The sequence below is a fragment of the Pseudorca crassidens genome, chromosome 20 (genome assembly GCF_039906515.1).
Source record: "Pseudorca crassidens isolate mPseCra1 chromosome 20, mPseCra1.hap1, whole genome shotgun sequence".
Lineage (NCBI taxonomy): Eukaryota > Metazoa > Chordata > Mammalia > Artiodactyla > Delphinidae > Pseudorca > Pseudorca crassidens.
Window position 1 is genome coordinate 11,337,864 of NC_090315.1, and position 17,381 is coordinate 11,355,244.

General features: G+C 45.6%; 1 protein-coding gene across 2 annotated transcripts in view; it reads right to left on the reverse strand.

The window, feature by feature from the left end:
* Window positions 1-4,649: 4,649 nt before the first annotated feature.
* Window positions 4,650-17,381, reverse strand: part of LOC137215465 (very-long-chain 3-oxoacyl-CoA reductase-A-like) — a 75,779-nt gene continuing 63,047 nt past the window's right edge. Inside the window, exons 1-5 of one of the 2 annotated variants that reach the window (XM_067720740.1) lie at window positions 13,280-13,442; window positions 11,954-12,029; window positions 11,600-11,710; window positions 11,379-11,445; window positions 4,650-9,239 (exon numbers count right to left, since the gene is read on the reverse strand). In XM_067720740.1, the coding sequence (XP_067576841.1) occupies window positions 9,203-9,239; window positions 11,379-11,445; window positions 11,600-11,710; window positions 11,954-12,029; window positions 13,280-13,294 (306 nt within the window). In that variant the 5' untranslated portion in view covers window positions 13,295-13,442 and the 3' untranslated portion in view covers window positions 4,650-9,202. The other variant, XR_010939302.1, reaches the window with a different exon arrangement.

The window sequence follows — 17,381 nt, forward strand, 5'->3', positions numbered from 1 at the left end:
TGTTAATGTCGCACAGCACAAAGAAAGGATGAGGAATGGATGCAGATTAAAGAGGGTTAAAGAGGGCTTCCCTGGTGGCGCAGTGGTTAAGAATCTGCCTGCCAATGCAGGGGACACGGGTTCAAGCCCTGGTCCGGGAAGATCCCACGTGCCGTGGAGCAACTAAATCTGTGTGCCACAACTACTGAGCCTGCTCTCTAGAGCCCGCGAGCCACAACTACTGAGCCCGAGTGCCACAACCACTGAAGCCCGCGCACCTAGAGCCCGTGCTCCACAGCAAGAGAAGCCACCGCAATGAGAAGCCTGAGCACCACAACGAAGAGTAGCTCCTGCTCGCTGCAACTAGAGAAGGCCCCCGCGCAGCAACGAAGACCCAACGCAGCCAAAATAAATAAATAAAATAAATATATAAAAAAAAACTGGCTCAACGTTTTTGAAAATTACAGCAGACCCCTCAAAATTTCTTTCTAGCCTTTCCATACGTTCACAAAATTCTAGACAGGTCCATCCACTTCTTCATTTTACTAAAAAACTGTATTAAACTTAATTTAGCTGAAGGTAGTATTCTGGTAAGTGAAACACAATTTCCTTCCATGATACCCTTTCCAACCGTGGGAATAATGCTTTTGAGGCAGGCAAGATATAATGAACAAGCCAACCAGTGTATAACTTACTTCTCCCTCTAGGCTGTAGTTGCCCTGGACAGTTGTGAAGTCTTCCAGGGCTTAGGCTGCGCTCCCCTCGTCCACGTTCAGCTCCTAGCACAGGGCCTGCAGCTCCTGCCAGGGTCGCGGCGACCAGCATCGCCCCTTCGGCGCGCGGGGACGCTCCTCGTTCATCCTCCTTCTTGGGCGCGCTACCCACAACCACCCGCGCCAAAGCTCAAAATCAGGGCCGCTTTATGATGTCTCTTCGATGGTCTGCATCCGCGTTTCTCCGCAAAAAAGTCCGTTTATTCTCCAGGGCCCGAGCCGTCCTTCTCCGGAAATGTGATAATAAGAAGCGTATCATCTTTTCTTAAGTAATTTCTAAATCTGCTTAAGACGTTTTATTTATAAATTTAATTTTATTGCTCCTGGATTTTCCCCAGCATTTTTAAAAGACATTTTTATTTTATTATTTTTATTTTTTAATTTTTTGCCTGTGTCGGGTCCTAGTTGTGGCATGTAGGATCTTCGCTGAGGTATGCGGGATATTTCCGTTGCAGCACGAGGGGCTCTTCGTTGTGGCGTGCGGGCTTCTCTCTAGTTGCTGGGCGCAGGCTCCAGGGCTAGTAGTTTGCAGCACGCGGGCTCAATTGCCCCACGGTATGTGGGATCCTAGTTCCCCGACCAGGGATCGAACCGGCGTCCCCTGTATCGGAAGGCGGATTCTTTACCGCTGAACTACGAGGGAAGTCCCTCTCCCAGCATTTTATTATGAAAAACTTCAAATATACAGGAAAGTTGAAAGAGGTGTACATGTGTTTACCGCTTAGATTCTACTAACATTTTACCATACTTGTCTAACCATATTTCTACTGACTCTAACTTTTAAATGCATTTCAAAGTAAGTTGCTGACATCAGTGCACTTTTCCTAAATAATTCAGCCTGCATATCATTAACTACAGTTCAATATTTGTTAGTGGTTTTTTGTTTGGTTTTGGCTTTTTTTGCTGCTTTTAATTTTCAGTATTAATAAGAAAGATTCTTCCACTCCCAAGATGGAAAGAAATTCATTCGTGGATTCTTCTAGTTGTTGTGTTTCTATTTTTACACAGGGATTTAGGGATTTCTGATTCATCTGCAGTTTATGCCGGTACATGGTGTGAGGACTGGATCCAATTTTATACATATATGTATACACACAGACACACACACACACACACACACACACACACACACAGGGAGTCTCTATTTTAAAAATATTTTTATTGAGATTTTTAAATTGAGATTTAATTCACATACCATAAAATTAACCCTTTTAATGTGTACAATTTAGTGGGTTTTAGTATTTCACAAAGTTGTGCAGCCATCATCGCTACAGTCTATATATGTACGTATCTATGTATGTATATATCTGTTTGCTTGTTTTTCTCCAAATGTCTATGTAGTCTCAGCGCCACATATTAAAAACTCCATCTTTCTGCCAGAGATTTGAGATGCTGCAGTTGTTAGTAAATTTCTGGGTGTTCGGGGGTCCAACTACGTTCCATTGGTCTGCTTGTCCATCTGTCTCGATGTGTGGGAATTCTTTGCTAACTACAGCCCTGGCCTAGGATTCTGGAGGCGGCGGGGGTGGGGGTGGGGAACGACGGACATGTGGCCACGCCTCTTCAAGGCCTTCAGTCAAGTTCTGTGACGAAGAAACCGTGCCCTATTCCAGCTCACCAACAGAGATAAAAGCTTTAATCCCCAGCGACTGAGAAAAAACCAACTGGGCAGGAAGATGGTCAGCAGGAAACCCTGGGAAGGAGAGGTACCAAGGATCAAGACACCCCCCCATTCTTGAGTCCCCCATCTCCTCTCCTGGCTCCCCAGCCCGGGGTGGGGGCCCGCCTCTTCTCTGGACGTCTCCCCCTTTCTGAGGGCTAGTGGACCCGGGCCAGGGACTGTCGCATCCAGCTCTCTGCCTAGGATTGCCCCAGGAAAGCACCTGCACAGCGTGGAGGAGGCACTCAGGGGTTTGGGAGGTGAGGCCAAGTGTGTCCAACGCCTGCCAAGCGAAGTCCTCGGGACTCACCACGAGCAGCCCGCTTTTCAAGGGATTTGTTTCAACCAAAAAGGGGCTTACTGTTTGCAGGCAGGAAGGGGGTCAAGAAAAAGAACTCCCCTCCCCCTAAGCCTAAGCTCCCAGGCCCCCTCCGAGAATCCCTGAGTCCCACTTCTCTTGCCGACCACGCCCCAGACACGCCCCGGCCACGCCTTCGAGGCCACGCCCCCTCGAGAACCCACCGCTTCCGATCGTGGCTCCAAGGTAGCTCATCTTATTCTTTTTTTTTTAAGGTCCTTCCTTCCTTCCTTCCTTCCTTCCTTCCTCCCTTCCCTCCTTCCGTTCTATTTTATTGAAGTATAGTTGATTTACATCCACTGAAGCTCTTCCGAGTCTGAGTCTCGGTCCTCTCTCAGACGCACCCCCCGACCCCATCCCCACCCCGCCCCTGCTCCTAAGACCTTCAGCTGTCTCTAAGCTCCTCCCCCCCTCAGAGCCCTCCCCTTCTCAGCTGCCACTGCTGTCCCTTTTGAGCTAAGTCCCCGCGGAGTCAGGCACCTGCACAGTGACCCCCTCGGAGTGGTACTCTGCGCCCACTGCCACGGAGAAACTTCGCACAAAAGCCTGCGGAGAAGGAGAGGGAGGGAGGGTCCCAGGGCCAAGAGCTTTCCCCGTGCAAACTCCTCCAGCCCGCCCTTGCCCCAGCGCCGTCCCTGATCCTAGAACACTCTACCGCCAGGAGGGGCCCCTCCCTCACGGCCCAAGTTCTCACCGTAACGCCTGAAAGCTTCCTTGCTCTAAGCCCTCCCTCTGTTCCCATACACTCACTCTCCGTTCCAGCCGGGCCAGTCTCTGAATTCCCTTTCTCCCACCTCATGGGTTCTCTTGACCCCTAGCCTCTGTTTCTCTTAAAAAACGAACGAAAAACCTGGCTTGTCCACTGGACTGTGCCCCAGATGTCTGTCTGAACTATTATTAGCCTCAGACTCAGGTGGCACATCACACACATGCAGGCAAGCCTTTCCCACCATAACCTTCAGTGCCGGAATTAAGGGCTACTGCAGGAATGCCAGCATGGCAGCCAGCCCTGGCCTGATCTGTGGGTCTGGGTACCTTGGTGGCTGTCAGTTACTGAAGATATGTTGATGAGGATACCTTTGCCCCTGGAGGAGGAAGCATCATTTGGAAGGTAGTCATTGCCAGGGAACAGAGAGTCCCAGTGATTTCCCCTCCTCCACCCCTTAGTCGCTGTCCTAATTTGAGAAAGATCAGAGAGACAGGGAAGAACTGGAAATGTGGATGGGACAGCTGGGGAATGGAAAAAGCCCGGAGGTTGGATGAGGGAAGATCCCGAGTGAAAGACAAAGAGACTGCGCCTTACCTGGTGACCATTTGGGGCAGGACGATCCTAGTCATCTGCAGGAGGAATGGAGAGGACCCTGTCTTTCCCTTTCCACTGCTTTCACCTGCCCAGACTCCTGCCCCTCCTCAAGTTCACTCCTATCCCCCTACCTTCCCTCAGGGAGTATTCCTCTAGCACTTCCTCTATGCCAGGCCCAGTTCTGGGGGACGCTGGGGACCACCGAGAGTGGTCAGAGCTCGCTGACCTTGGACCCAGTCCCTCCCAGCCCCGACTCATCTGGACCACAGACATCATGTTGCAGTTTATAACATCCAAGAATTTCTGGGGGAAGAAAATGGAACCAATCAGTTCTTCCCTTCACCAGCCCTGCCACAACTCTGATATTTTCTAGTTTACTTTTCTTTTAATATGGAACACATTTTTTTTGTGGTACGCCGGCCTCTCACTGTTGTGGCCTCTCCCGTTGCGGAGCACAGGCTCCGGACGCGCAGGCTCAGCGGCCATGGCTCACGGGCCCAGCCGCTTCGCGGCATGTGGGATCCTCCCGGACGGGGGCACGAAGCCGCGTCCCCTGCATCGGCAGGCAGACTCTCAACCACTGCGCCACCAGGGGAGCCCCTGGAACACATTTTTAAAACGTAGCTTCTACTAGAATTTAAAATGCACATAAACTTTGACACATCAACTCCGCTCTGGAAATTTATTCCTTTCTAAGATACTCACACATGTGGGAACTGCATATGTCCAAAGATATTCATCGCAACACAATTTGTAGTCACATATACTAGGAAACACCCTGAATGCCCATCGATACTGAGATGACTAAATAAACACAGGGTAGCCAATGGATGGATCACTGCGCACCAGGTAAAAAGAATGGGTCAGCTAATTATTCTGATTAGAATAATCCCCAAGATACATGCCTACCTGTGAAAGGTAAAGTGCAGAACAATAGGCTGCCGCCATCTGGATAAAAGATCCAGGTACATACTTCTCTATGCACAGAGAAATAAAACTACCACATTTTAAATCGGGGGTCACTTTGGGGGGCTAGGATTGGAGGGAGAAGGGAAATTTTCACTTTCATTTCATAAACTTCTCTCTTTGGATTTTTTGATCAGTAAAGATTTTTATAAATGTATACCATACACATACCAAAGTGCATAAATCTTTAGTGTGAAAAATGAACACAAATCTTTAGCCTCTACCCACATAAAGAAAGTATTGACAGTTTCCCAGATTCTTCATCTCCTGCAGTCATTACGCTTGCCTCTTCCCCAGTTAACCACCGTCTTGACCTCTAACACACTCTAGAAGAGTTTTGTTCAGTTCTGAACTTCATTTAAGTGGAATCATTGAGTATGTATCCTTTTATCTCTGGCTTTGTCTGCTAAACACTATGTTTATAAGATTCTTCCGTGTTATGTGTAGCAGAAGTTCATTCATGTTCACTGCTATAATTTTGCATCGTATGAAGGCGGTATGCTTTATTTCTCTAATCAACCCACTCCTGGGCATATATCCAGAGAAAACCACAATTCGAAAAGATACACGCACCCCAATGTTCATAGCAGCACTCTTCACGATAGCCAAGACATGGAAACAACCTAAATGTCCATTGACAGAGGAATGGATAAAGAAGATGTGGTACATGTATACAGTGGAATACCACTCAACCATAAAAAAGAATGAAATAATGCCATTTGCAGCAACATGGATGGACCTAGAGATTATCATACTAAGTGAAATAAGTCAGACAGAGAAAAACAAATATCATATGATATCACTTATATGTGGAATCTAAAAAGATGATACAAATGAACTTATTTATGAACCAGAAACAGACTTGCAGACTTTGAAAACAAGCTTATGGTTACCAAAAGGGAAAGGAAGGGGGGAAGGATAAATTAGGAGGCTGGGATTAACATATACACATTACTACATATAAAATAGATAAACAACAAGGTCCTACTGTATAGCACAGGGAACTCTACTAAATATTCTGTAATAACCTAAATGGGAAAATATTCTGAAAAAGAATGAATATATGTATATGTATAGCTGAACCACTTTGCTGTACACCTGAAACTAACACAATATTGTAAATCAACTACACCCCAGTATAAAATAAAAATTAAATTAAAAAAGATTTAAATTCCAAAAAAAAAAAAGGAAGAATTCCAGTTGCTCCACATCCCCAACAACACTTGGCACTGACAATATTTTTAGCGTTAACCATTTCAGTGGCTGTGTAGTTGTAGCTCACTCTGGTTTTAATCTGCAGCACCCTAATAAGAATGAGGTTTATTTCTTAAAAGTTCAGGGCAGGGCTTCCCTGGTGGTGCAGTGGTGAAGAATCCACCTGCCAATGCAGGGGACATGGATTGGAGCCCTGGTCTGGTAAGATCCCGTGGAGCAACTAAGCCCGTGCGCCACAACTACTGAGCCTGCGCTCTAGAGCCCGTGAGCCACAACTGCTGAAGCCTGTGCGCCTAGACCCCGTGCTCTGCAACAAGAGAAGCCACCGCAGTGAGAAGCCCACACACTGCGACGAAGAGTAGCCCCTGCTCACGGCAACTAGAGAAAGCCTGCGCGCAGCAATGAAAACCCAATGCAGCCAGAAATAAATAAATAAAATAAACAAATTAATTTTATTAAAAAAGGCTAAAAAAAAAGTTCAATGCAGCAAGAAGATATAACAATTATAAAGATATACAGACCTAACAACAGAGCCCCAAAATATGTGAAGCAAAACACCATATACAAAAAACTCTAAATGGATCAAAGTCCTAAACGTAAGAGCTAAAATTACAAAACTCTTGAAAGAAAACAGAGGAAAAGCTTTATGACATTGGGTTCGGCAATGATTTCTCGGATGATACTAAAAGCACAAGCAGCAAAAGAAAAATAGATAAACTGTACTTCATCAGAATTAAAACCTTTTGCACATTAAAAGATACTATCGGGCTTCCCTGGTGGCGCAGTGGTTGAGGGCCCGCCTGCCGATGCAGGGGACACGGGTTCGTGCCCCGGTCCGGGAAGATCCCACGTGCCGCAGAGCGGCTGGGCCCGTGAGCCGTGGCCGCTGAGCCTGCGCGTCCGGAGCCTGTGCTCCACAACGGGAGAGGCCACAGCAGTGAGAAGCTCGCGTACCACACACACACAAAAGAGATACTATCAACAGAGTGAAAAGGCAACTTGCAAATTGGCAGAAAATTTACAAATCATTCATTTGATAAGGGATTAATAACCATAATATATAAAGAGCTTCTACAACTCAAACACCAATGGGTCAAAGAAGAAATCACAAAGGAAACTTAAAAATACTTTGAGACAAATGAAAATAGAAATTAAAACACAACATACCAAATTTACATTTATCTAGATTGGCTAAGAAAAAAAATACTGAAATTACTAAAATCAGAAATGAAAGTGGGACATTACTACTGATTCCACAGAAATAAAAAGGATTATAAGAGAGTACTATGAACAACTGTACACCTATAAATTGGATAATCTAGATGAAATAGATAAGTTCCTAGAAACACAAAACCTACTATGACTCAATCAGGAAGAAATAGAAAATCTGAATAGACCCATAACTAGCAAGGAGATTGGACTAATAATCAAAAATTTCCCCAGAAAGAAAATTCCTGGACAGATGACTTTGCTGATGAATTCTACCAAACATTTAAAGAAGAACTAATGCCAATTCTTCTCAAACTCTTCCAAAACATTGAAGAGGAGAGAACACTTCTTAACTTATTCTATGAAGCCAGCATTGCCCTGATACCAAAGTGAAAGACATTACAAGAAGGGAAATCTACAAACCAGCGTCCCTCATGAACATTGACACAAAAATCCTCAACAAAATGCTAGCAAATTGAATTCAACAGCATATTAAAAGGATTATACACCATGACCAAGTGGGATTTGTTCCTAGAATGCAAGGATGGTTTGAGATACAAAACTTGACTAATGTAACACCACACATTAACAGAATAAAGAAAAAAATCACGTGATCACCTCAATTGATGCAGAAAAGTATTTGGCAAAATTCAACACGTTTCATGATTAAAACATTCAATAAACTAGGAATGGAAGGAAACTATCTCAACATAATAAAGATATGAATAATGCACATAAAATAATACATATAATAATATAAAAAGCCCACAGCTAACATCACACTCAATGGTGAAATACTGAAAGCACTTCTTGCTTTTGCCATTTCTATTCAACACAGTACTGGAAGTTCTAGCCAGAGCAACTAAGCAAGAAAAGAAGTCAAAGGTACTCAAACTGAAAAGGAAGAAGTAAAATTATCTCTGTTTGCAGATGATATGATCTTACATGTAGAAAATCTTAAAGATTCCACAAAAGAAGTGAAAACTGATAAGCAAACTCACAAAGAAGTGGGATACAAAATCAACACCAAAAACTCAGTTGCATTTCTCTACATGAACAATGAACAACCCAAAAGTGAAGTATGAAAACAATTCCATTTGCAATAGCATCAAAAAGAATAAAAGAATAAATACACTTAGGAATTAACTTAACCAAGGAAGAAAGACATATACTGAAAACTATAAAACATTACTGAAAGATACTAGAGAAGAGATACAAATTGGAAAGACATCCCATATACATGGGTTGGAAGACTTAATATTGCTAAGATGGCAGTACTACCCAAAGTGATCTATAGAGTCAGTGCAATCACTATCAAAATCCTAACAGCATTTTTGCAGAAATAGAAAAACCCAGCCCAAAATTGATATGGAATCTCAAGGGACCCTGAGATTAGCCAGACCAATCTTGCATCATCATTTCCACTTCTGGGTATATGCCCAAAAGAATTAAAAGCAGGCACCCAAACAGATATTTGTACACCAACAGTTCATAGCAGCATTATTCACAGCAGCCAAAAGGTGGAAACAACCCAAGTGTCTATCAACAGATGAAGAGGTAAACAAAATGTGGTATACACATATGATGGAATATTATTCAGCCTTAAAAAGGAAGAAAATTGGGACACATGCTACAACATGGATGAACCCTGAAAATATTATGCTAAATGAAATAAACCAGGCACAAAAGGACACATATTGTATGATTCCACTTACATGAGGCACCTAGAATAGCCAAATTCATAGAGACGGAAAGTAGAATGGTGGTTTCCAGGACCTGTGGGTAGGAAGGAATGGGGGGGTGGGCGTTACTGTTTAATAGGTAAAGAGTTGAAAAAATCCTGGAGGTGGCTGGTGGTGGTGTTTCACAACAATCTGAATGTACATAATACCCCTGAACTGTACACTTCAATATAGTTAAAAATAACCAAATTTAAGTTATGTATATTTGCCATAACTTCAAAATAAAGAAAATAAAAAGAATGACGTTCTGATACTTGCTAACAACATGGATGAAATTGAAAACATTACGCTATAAGCCAGACACAAAAGGAAAACTATTCTATGATTTCACTTGTATGAGGTATCTAGAATTAGCAAGCTCACGGAGACAGAAAGGAGAGATAGATGCTACCAGGGGTGGGGAATAGGGAAGAATGTCGGGATACTGCTTAACAGGACCAGAGCTCCTGTTTGGGATGATGAAAAAGTTCTGGAAACAGATAGTGGTGACAGCTTTACAACACTGTGAATGTATTTAATGCCACTGAGTTGCACACTTTAAAATGGTTAAAATGGCAAGTTTTATGTTACATATGTTACAATTCTTTAAAAAAAAATCTATGCTATTTCCATTATCTTGGTTACATGTGGACCTCATTACATTATCTATTATTTCTCTTGCTTTCAATCACGATTTTTCTTCTAATATTCCTGGTTGTATTTTGTTGAGTGCTGGATATTTAATATTTAAAAAATCGTATTGCTAATTCGAGTCCCTGGACTACATCGTTTTTCTCTAAAAATGGTTTGGTTTGGTTTTGCTTCTCCCCGGCAGCTAAACTAGGGGGCGCTAAAATATAAGATCAACTTAATCCCGACGGGAATCGAAATCATTTAAAACCTGGCTTCAGTTCCTATGAAACCTACTTTACCCTAACTCCTGGATTATAGTTTTCAGGATCCCAGCCTAAAGCCTGGGATATTTTCCAAAGCTTTGCACTACATTATTTGTTGCAGCTCGCACACTATGTTGAAAGCTCTGCTTTGCCTCTTAAACGCTCATCCACTTTGAAGGGAAATGTTGCTTCAAATGTCAGATTCCCCCCTCTTGGATTCTTTCTTCTCTCAAATCTTGGTGCGACAATTCCTCATTGCCTTAGTAGTTTGATGCCTTCAAACAGTTATTTTTACTTTTTTTTTTTTTTTTTGCGGCACGGGGGCTTCTCACTGTTGTGGCCTCTCCCGTTGCGGAGCACAGGCTCTGGACGCGCAGGCTCAGCGGCCATGGCTCACGGGCCCAGCCGCTCCACGGCATGTGGGATCTTCCCGGACCGGGGCACGAACCCGTGTCCCCTGCATCGGCAGGCGGACTCTCAACCACTGCGCCACCAGGGAAGCCCCCAAACAGTTATTTTAAAAATATTTTATCCAGCTCTCCTAATCGTTCTCATTTGCAGGGTTAGTCTTAAACCACAACTTCCTCTAACACCGGAGGCAGAATACACAGACTGCCTCTCTTCACATTTTCTAAAATGGGCCTATGCATTACTTTTTTTTTTTTGGCGGTACGCGGGCCTCTCACTGTAGTGGCCTCTCCCGTTGCGGAGCACAGGCTCCGGATGCGCAGGCTCAGCGGCCATGGCTCACAGGCCCAGCCGCTCCACAGCATGTGGGATCTTCCCGGACCGGGGCACGAACCCGTGTCCCCTGCATCGGCAGGCGGACTCTGAACCACTGCGCCACCAGGGAAGCCCTACGCATTACTTTTGAAATAATAATATGTAAAATCTAAAAGCCGTCCTGATCTCCTATTCTGTCTATGTCTAATAATAATGGCCCACATTCATGGAGCACACAACTTAGGCTTAGGTGCATCATTTTATCCCATTGTCATATCAGCCCTGCGAGGTCAGCAAAAATATGGATTCCCATTTTATAGATATGAAACTGAGGCACTAACTTTCCCACGTGGCTCATTTCCCCTTAAAGTTAGCAGACTCAACCTGAACAGTGGTCCCCGTTGGGCACCGCAGAAGGGCGCCCCACGGAAGGAGAGGCCTCCTTCACGCCCTAGACATCGTAGATTTGTGGCTCTCAAAACAATGAACAAAGCTAGTGTGCTGCGCCGGGTTTTCCAACAGAGGGAGCCGTGTGAGGCGGAGGCACCCGCGGACTAGTACTCGGTTTTACTCACTTGGCGAAGTCCTCACAGTCGAGCAGTTTCCTCAAGCCAGGTACGTATTGCTTGCCCACACTATTTACTGAGTGAGAGGGGACAAATTGTTTGTTTCACTCCAACGGTCCCTGGGAGACGGGGTAGGGGAAAAAGGGAGGGCGACCACAGAGAGTTCCGGGTTAGGGTGAGCACGGGGGCAGTTGAGGGCAGCGCTCCTCCCAACAGGCACAGGGACGTACTCAGTACTCCGATCTCCAGGTCCTTCAGTCCTGCCGCAATGGCCTCGTAGATCTCCAAGCCTCCGGTGAAATCCACCTGGATGACTCGTGTGCTTTTGCCATGAAGCCTCTCTGGGAAGGGCAGTGGGAGCCAGGCCCTTAGCTGGAATCTGGTCCGACCTCTGCCCCCGTCCCTGTTCAGCCCCAGCCCCTATATGATGGCCCCAGATGCATAGATAGCTAGCTCCCCGCAAGCGCCTCGGCCACCTACAGACCTCGTCCGGGATCACGCCCCAGCCACGCCCCCAGCCACGCCCCCGTCTAGCCCCAGCCCTTGATCCAGAACTTAACCCGCTCCCCTCTTCCCCTCCTCACCTATCGCCTTTGCCTCGTGCTCCAACTTGCTCAGGTCTCGACTGATGAGGACGATGTTCAGACCTCTCCCGGCGAGCTGCAGGGGATGCATTCATTTATTTATTCACGAAAGCCACAAATATTTACTGCTTGCTGACAGGGTGCTACAGTGTTATCGGCACTGTGGATGCAGAGGTGAACAAAAGAGAAATACGAAAGTCTGCCCTCCTGGAGCATGCATCCTGGGGAAAGACTATTCCAGACAGAACACCAAGTGCAAAGGCCCTTGCACAACGGCTGGCAGCTTCGAGGACGCCATACAGTCCAGTGTGCACTGAATGAAGTGGCCGGTTGTACAGGAGCCCAGATCATGGAGCCTCGAATGCCCCAGTAAAGACTCTGGCTTTTATTCTCAGTGACATAAGAATCCAATAATTTTTATACCTTCCTTCCTTCATGCATTTATTCAAAATGTGTCTATTGAGCCCTTGCTCTTTGCTGGGCGGTGCTGGGGACAAAGCATGCCCAAGATAGACCCAGTCTCACTCAGCAGCCAGAGGGTTCTCTCTGAAATACAAACCCGTTCCTGCCTTCCCCTACTCAGAACCTGCCTTGACTCCCCAGTGTCTCTGAGATAAAACTACACTCCTCACCGTGGCCTCAAGTGGCCTGGCTCCGGCCTGAGTCTTCAGCTGTCTCTCCTGCCGGTGGCCCTCTATGGGAATCCAGGCACAGCAGATAGTTCATCTAGTCCCAAGATCGCCACCTGAATTTTCCTGCCTCTGGGCCTTTGCACATGCTGCTCCTTTTGCCTTGAATACCCTTCTGCTTGAAACAAGGTCAGCCAGTATCTGTGGAGTTTGGCTTCATATCTGACCCTCTCAACCTGCCTGTCTGAGGGTGACATGTTATGTGGGACTGAGCATCCATCAGCTTTGGAGGGGGGGCTGGGCACAAACATCTCAACAGCTCCAGCGTCTGAGAGGTTGATGCTGTGAAGGGCATTTATTCATTCAACAAACATTTGTCCAGAATCTGCTCGTGCCTGGGCTTGTGCTAGGTGGGGCTGACCAGCACAGCCACAGCCCTGCCCTCTTGGGGCTCACAGGGCAGTGCTGGGACAGACCGGTCCCCAGATGGCAATGACTCAGAGTGGCCATCACTACCGGCTGACGTGCATCCAGACGCAAGTTCTCTCCCTTTCCACCAGGGTTGCCTTTCTATTCATGCACTAGCCTCCCCTCCCTCCTTGTCCACTCAAGGCCATCACTCCAGCTTTCCCCCATCTTCCCCCTTCATCAAAACCCCTCCCTCTTCTGGATGATTCCCATCAGCAGGAAATCCTACCAGAATCTCTCTCATTTTCTCTGTTCAGGCATTGGCCCATTTCTCATCACACCACCGCAGTTGACTCAGCATTCTAAGAGAGGATTGTTTATCCTGGCTCTCTTACCATACCCTCTGGTACCCAATCCAATCGGTCTCCCACCCCCGCCACGCCACCCAAACCACTCTGGTCACCGATAACTTCCATGATGGTAAACCCAGTGCTGTATTCTCAGCACCTCCCAACAGCAACTGACACATTCAGCACCCCCTCCTCCTGGAAACATTCTTTTCCGTGGCTTCCAAGACCTCTCTTCCAACCCTGGTTTCCCCCCCATTCTCAGTTCTTGTGCCTTCTCATCTTCTGTACCTCTTAACTTTGGGTGCTCCAGGGAGCACTCTGGGGTGATTCAGACTGTGCTCCCCTTCTCCATCAACACCCACTACCACAGGCGCCTCATCTAGTCTCATGACTTTAAATGAGATCGTTATGTTGATGATGCTTCCACTTATATCTCCACCCCAACCTCCCCTCTGAACTCCAGAATGGCATTTCCAAATTCTGGAACTTCTCAACTTGGATACCTAATTGGTATCTCAAACTTGGAATGTCCAAAACGAGACTCCCTCCTGTTTCCCCCAAACTTGGTCCTCCCCTCAGTTCAACTCCATCTCAGTAACAGCAGCTGCATTTTTTGACGTATTCTGGTCAAAAATTTTATAGTAATTTATTTTAGGAGGCCAGCATTACCCTAATACCAAAAACCAAACAAAGATATTACAAGAAAAGAAAACTATAAACTAATATCTCTCATAAACTTAGACACAAAAATTCTCAACAAAATATTAGTAAATCAAATCCAGCAATATAGAAAAAGGATAATCAATAATCACCAAGTGGGGCTTAGTGCAGGAATGCAGGGTTGGTTCAACATTTGAAAGATCAATTGATGTAATGTACTCTATAAACAGAGTAAAGAAGAAAAACCATATGATCACCTCAACAATCACAGAAAAGTTACTTAACAAAAGTCAACCTCCATCCATGATAAAAACTCTCAGCAACCTAGGTATAGAAAGGAACGTCCTTAACCTTATAAAGCTTACATAAATACATACACACATACGTACATTTTAAAAACCTACGGCTAACATTATATTTAATGGTTGAAAACTGAATGCTTTTCCCCTAAGATCAGGAACAAGGGACGATGACGTTCACGCTTACCACTCCTCTGAACATCCTATTTAATTTCCTGGGCAGTACAATAAAGCAAGAAAAAGAAATAAAAGGTATACAGATTGGAAAGTCAGAAATAAAATTGTCTCTTACACAGATGACATGACTGTCTACATAGAAAATCCCAAGAAATCCACAAAAAGACTACAAGAATGAAGAGCTGAGTTTAGCAAGGTTTCGGGTTACAGGGTCAGAAGTTTGGAGTCATACTCCACATCCAATCTTTTTAATAAATCTTGTCAGCACTACCTTCAAAATCAATCCAAAATCCAAGTACTTCTTATGCCTCTATGCTGTCATCCTGGTGTAAGTCATCAAGATCTCTTGCTTGGACTTTGCAAGAGCTTTTTAGCTGATCTCCCTGCTTCCATCCTCACCCTCCTATAGTATCGCATCCCTCTTCAGAACCCATGTCACTCAGTAAATGTTAAAGTCTCCACCATAACCTACCAGATTCCCCATGATCTGCCCTGAAATTGCATCTTTGCCCTCGTCTCCTACTGTTCCCCTCTCCCTTTCATTCTGATACAATCACAGTGGCCCCATTCCTGCTTCTCCAACAAGCAATGCTTCCTACCTCAGGGCCTTTGCACTGGCAGTTTCTTCTCCCTGGAAATTCCTTCTCCCAGTTATTCACAAGACTCCCTCCCTCACCTCCTTCTGTTCTTTGCTCAGTGCTGCCTTCTCAGTGACACTTCTAATTATCCTATATAAAAATTGGAACGTGCACATCCCCAGGGCTCCCTGTTCTCTTTCTTCATTTATTTTTCTCCTTAACTCTTACAACCATTTGATACACTATACGCTTCATTTGTTTATCTTGTTTACACCGGTCTCCCCTCACTTCAACATAAGCTTCATGATGGCAAGGTCTTTTGATTTTTTTACATCTATTTTGTTCACTGCTGTACCCCTGGCACCTAGAAGATGCCTGGCACGTGGAGGGGGTATATAAATATGTTTTGAATGAATAAATCAGGGCAATGATGGGAGAACATCAAGGGTCTGTAGAAGCCCAGTGTAAACACCCACCCCCACCCTGGAGAGCAGAGGGAAGGCTTCCTGGAGGAGAGGACGTCTGAGGGAACCAGATAAAGCACACAATTCTCAGTCTAATAGGGTTAGCTGACAACAGACAAACAGACAGGAGAAGCTCTCCCACCACACACGCCAAGCCCTGGCTCACCTCACGTGCATAAGCCTTGCTGATGCCGTTGGTGGCTCCTGTCACCACTAGAAAGAGGGCAGGAGGGAAGCACCCCCAGATCCAACCCCCTATCATCCCCTCCACTGTCCCTCTTGTCCCTTTTTGCACCTTTTCTGGGACCCTCCTTCACTGAAGCCCAACCCCTACTGGTTCGAGAATTTCATGCATTCCATGCCTCCCTTGCCCTAGTTGCTCCAGCCTTCACCTGTCTTTCTTCCAGGAGTCCCTGGCCTCTGCCCTGATTAGGGACCCTCACCTGTCATCTGTCTTCGTTCTTGCTGTCCCCACCCCTACCTGCCTGGCTCGGAGCCCTCCTTCCTCACCTGCCCAGGCTCTGTGCGCCCGGAGCCAGGGCTTGCCCCGGCGTGCCTGGGCAGCAGGTAAACATAGACTGTGTAGCTCGCCCCCCAAGTCGCCCACAGCAGCAGGCACGTGGCGGTAACCCTCCCCGCACTCTCAGCACATCCCAATCCGACTCCATCACAGCCCCAGCTAACAAGTCATCCAACCTAGGGCCAACGAGGCTTTCTTTGGGAGCAGCTATTTCAAGCCTGGCCTGACTACTCCGCCTTAGCCCCGCCCACACTGCTAGTCAAGAATTCCGCCCCGCCCCTCACTCTAGCCACGCCCATTGGGGGGGTTTATTTTAACCAGTAGTCTCGCCCATCGGTCCTAGCACCGCCCCTATCTAATTGGGCCACAGTTGGGCTTAATGTCTGTCCTGAATCCCTGCAGAGCAGGTGTACGTCCAGTCTCCCCTCAGCCCACAGAGCTGGGCAAAGGGTGCCCACAGATGACCACCGTTTGGGTCACTGAACTCAACCTAGATGCTGCTGGGGGCCAGAACTGATAATAGCGATCCGTCGCTAGAGGGTTTTGTCAGTGCACAGTCTGTCTGAAGAACCTGACCTACAGGTTATCTGCTTGGGCAGTGGAGAAGCCAAAGCCCTTACAGCGGCTTTACGTGACCTTCCTCCTCGTTCCTCTTTTGCAAGTTCTATATGTTTTTTCACTTGTTCTTAGTATTTATCATTTAATAATAATAAACTATAATTATTATTTATTATGGATGTTATTTAATAATAATAATTAAAATTAGAGTTATTATTATATGATTAAATTATTATTATTTAATAAATGATTGTGGTAAAATATACGTAACATAAATTTTACAATTTTAACCCTTTTAAAGTGTATATATAATTCAGCGACATTAGGTATAGTCACAATATTGTGCAACTGTCACCACTATCCCTTTCTAGAAATATTTCATCAACCCTGATACAAAGAAGACAACAGGTCCCAAATGGAGTCAGTTGTGCTGACCCCCAGGTCAGCAAAACGAGATTCAATAACAGACCTAATTGTAGTTTCAACCCCACCGGAATGTAACCTTTAACCATTCAACCTAGAATCGCCTGGTCAGCACTAGTGAGGTAACTCATCCAATAAGCCCTTCCATCCCCTTCGGAGGATGAATTCAAACAATGAATTCTTCGCTAAGAAGGTCCTTTTTTCCACCCTCTTTCTGCCTTTAACAACCTTTTCTTTTCTACAGCTCAGTGGAGCTCCTTTCTATTGCTAGATGGGACACAGCCCGATTCATGAATCATTGAATAAAGCCAATTTGATCTTTAAATTTAATCAGTTGAATTCTCGTTATTTAACAGATTTGG